Here is a 3,208-nt window from a genome sequence, read left to right on the forward strand (position 1 = left end):
TACATCCCTGACCTAGTGGATTGGATCAAAGTTTTTCTCTCTCCATTTTTTCCTTTACTCTATTCCTTTGAACGAAACAAACAAATAGTGACCCTAAAGAATCATGTTCCATGAAGTAAGAAACGAACCCCCTTCCCCTCGCATCGTCCTCCCGAGGGCGACTTGAGGGTTCCCTTCCCCGGCCGCCGCCAACCCCCCTTCTCGGACCTCCCCTCCTCGCCGTCGCCGGAGGCAGTCGCCGGGCTCCCCGCGCGGCCGCTGATGAGTGCGGCGGCGGGGTTCTCTGCCGCTGGGCAGGGGGCTAGGGATCGGGGCGGCGGCTCCAGGTGGTGCGGGCGGCGTCCCTTGGCACGGTGGGCCCCCTCTGCCCGGCCGTGTGGGTGGCAGGCCGGCGGTGGATCCGAGCGGCTGGTGGTCGAGTCCCCGCGTCTGGCCTCTCCAGATCTGAAGACGCCTCCTTTGGCTCTTGCTGCGGCCTCTCCTACGCATTGTCTTGCCGGATCCGGTGGACAACGTTGTGGTGGTGGTGGGGGGGAGCCCTGGATCAGGGTAACCTCTTGTCCGGCGGCGGCGGCCACATCGTCGGCGGCGCTCCGGGCGTCGCTCCCCTTCCCGAAGGCGACGTTGAGGTCCATCTTCCTCCCCTCGTCCCTCCCCTGCTCCCGGGTGAAAATCCACAACCTTGGTTGGGCGGCGACGGTGCTCCTGCACCTCCTTCTTGAAGGCGTCGTTTTGGGTTGTGGGATGGAGGGTGGCCTGCGGCAAGCCTTTGGTGTCCTAGTTAGCGGCGGATCCTTCGTCCAGCGGTGACTTCCCGCCATGGAGGAGCGATGTCCTCCTCAAGCTGCTTCATTTCCTCCTCTGCGCAGTCCGGTTGTCCGGTGGGTCGACGCCCTCGGCCTGGGCGAGAGGGGATAGTGGTCCCCTCTACGGCGATCTGGTCGCGTTGTTGGAGGAGTGTCGCCGGTCTTGGTGTGGCTCGGCCCTCCTAGTGGCGTCGTTGCCCATTGCTCGCCGTGTCTTCTTGAAGTGCTCTGTTCCTATGGCTACTGTCTGCGACCTGCTCCTCATGTGCGAGTTGCAACTTGTGGCTTCGGGTGTGCTCGAGTGGTTGCCCTGTTTTCTTGCTGGCTCTGGTGAGAGCAGCTCCGCTTTTGCCTTCGGCGTGTCGACGGCGAGCTCCTTCCTTGGCGCAATCCTGTCTAGCCCTGTTAGGTCTCCAAGTTGTACTCTTTTTATTTTCTGGTCGTAGATTTTAGCCCCATCGGTGCCTTGTATCTGCTGCCTGGGGTTGCATCCCCGTTTTCCTTTTTATCTTCGGTTGTATGGTGTGCTCTTGTAATTCTGGCCGGTTGTTGGCTTTGTTAATTCAAAGCCGGATGAAGATCGAGCCCTACTCGGGCTCGGTTCGATCCTTTCATTAAAAAAAAATAAATCATATTCCATCAAAGCTTTTGTCTTTGTTGGTTAGATTATCTGTAGGGAGCAAGCCAAACAGTAGCAATGGTCTCCATTCAATTAACAATGATATCCATTGACCACTGTCGACGCAAAGCTTAATCATCAGCACGCCCTTCTTATTAGGAGTAGTAACTAGGACCAACTAATTTAAGCAGACTAGTCACCTCGTGTTGGATCCAGCCAACTTCCAGCTCATACCTCATCATGCATGCCGATACTGTGCTTGCCACTCCATTACACGTATGCGCTTTACAAGCTAAAAACGGATAGCCATCATATGGAACAGCTAGCAATGGCGCAACAACCAAGGCAAGAATCGGCTCACGAGGAGCTTGGCGCCATGAAGAACACGGCAGTGCTTGAATATTTTTGAAGTACTAGCTAGTACTGTTCATCAGCCGTCTGATTTGTTTTGAGATCAAAGATGAGGCATACAGGACAGGGTCTGAGAGTGGTGAAAATCGATCAAAAACAAGATACACACTCCTATTTCCAGTTAACAATGCATACTGCGCATACCCATGTATTTCTTTGATTCTTTCTTTGCCGCAAAGGGGGGTGATAAGGGGATTGTATAGGTGCGACAGAACTTTTTTTTTCAGAATTTTTATCATAACACCGCAAGATTGATCGACGATCACACGTACATGAATACAAAAAGAATATGAATCGGCCGCGAAAATTACAAGAAATACTGGACAGAAAAACAAAACCCCTGTATACTTCTAGAACACATACGATGTATGTATATTCGCACCTAGGTACTCAATTATACGCTACTTGATCAACCCATAATCGTTCAATATATACCATCCGTCTATACGTGCGATATATGCACGTATATATACGTCATACCACAAGAGCAGAGGTTGCCAACTAGCTAGGGGAGTCGCCATGGCCATGCCCTTCGCAGAGCTCCGAGAGCGCCCTGAGGAGCTCCACCCTGACCCGGAGCTGCGCGATGTAGTCGGCCGTGCGGACGAGCAGCCGGTCGGTGGGCATAACCGCCGCCCCGGGGACCAGCCGCCGCAGCTCCCGCACCTTCCGCCCCACCGCCGCCGACCGCCGGCGACGGCTCGAGCACAGCGACCTCCTCCTCCTGGCGATCTCCATGCCGAACGGATCAGCAGGACAATCAATGAAATGTGCTAGCTAGCTAGCTCTCTAGCAGCTACGCTACGTGCGGTACGTGTAGGCGTAGCGTGGCCCTGTGGTCGACGTGACGACGTTGATGGGGAGGGAGGGAGAGCTGAGGCTGGGCTCGGGATAAATAGGGAGGGGGAGGGAGCGTTTTGGGAGCGGACGTTTCAGCGAGGGGGTTGCGCGTAAAAGTGAGCGTGAGCTGTGGCGCGTCGCGTAGCGCGGCGGAAGGGGGCCCGCGCGTGGACGCCACGTCTTGTCCTGCACACGTGTCTGACAGCTTTCTGACCGCCCAAGGACCCGGGGAATTTATGGGCGTGGATTTTGTTTTGCCCGTTCTGCCCTTCGCTTTGTCTCTCGTGTGTCGAGAACCTTCTGATGACAAATTCATGCGAAGTGAGTGTAGTTTAAAAAAAATTGAGCAGTGACTGTAGTTTAAACGGTTTGGTTCCTTGTGATGGAACTAGCCCATCAGGGAAAGTCCTGTAGTTAATATTGGTATTTTGCATTTTTTTGAATTTAATTTAGTCTTTCTGGTGATGTTCATTTACTGCGAAGAGCGTCCCCGACTATGAAGGCGTTTATGGTGACTTTATCACCCTCATGT

At 54.3% G+C, this 3,208-nt stretch overlaps 1 protein-coding gene across 1 annotated transcript; it reads right to left on the bottom strand.

The window, feature by feature from the left end:
• Nucleotides 1-1,950: 1,950 nt before the first annotated feature.
• LOC123124755 (transcription factor bHLH150) lies at nt 1,951-2,696 on the bottom strand. Its single transcript, XM_044545315.1, has one exon. The coding sequence runs from the start codon at nt 2,572-2,574 to the stop codon at nt 2,338-2,340; it is 237 nt and encodes a 78-aa protein (XP_044401250.1). The 5' UTR covers nt 2,575-2,696; the 3' UTR covers nt 1,951-2,337.
• Nucleotides 2,697-3,208: the final 512 nt, after the last annotated feature.

The sequence above is a fragment of the Triticum aestivum genome, chromosome 5D (genome assembly GCF_018294505.1).
Source record: "Triticum aestivum cultivar Chinese Spring chromosome 5D, IWGSC CS RefSeq v2.1, whole genome shotgun sequence".
NCBI lineage: Eukaryota > Viridiplantae > Streptophyta > Magnoliopsida > Poales > Poaceae > Triticum > Triticum aestivum.

Excerpts from the sequence above, each read along its gene's own strand:
- LOC123124755 (XM_044545315.1), bottom strand. The coding sequence starts at position 2,574 with ATGGAGATCGCCAGGAGGAGGAGGTCGCTGTGCTCGAGCCGTCGCCGG.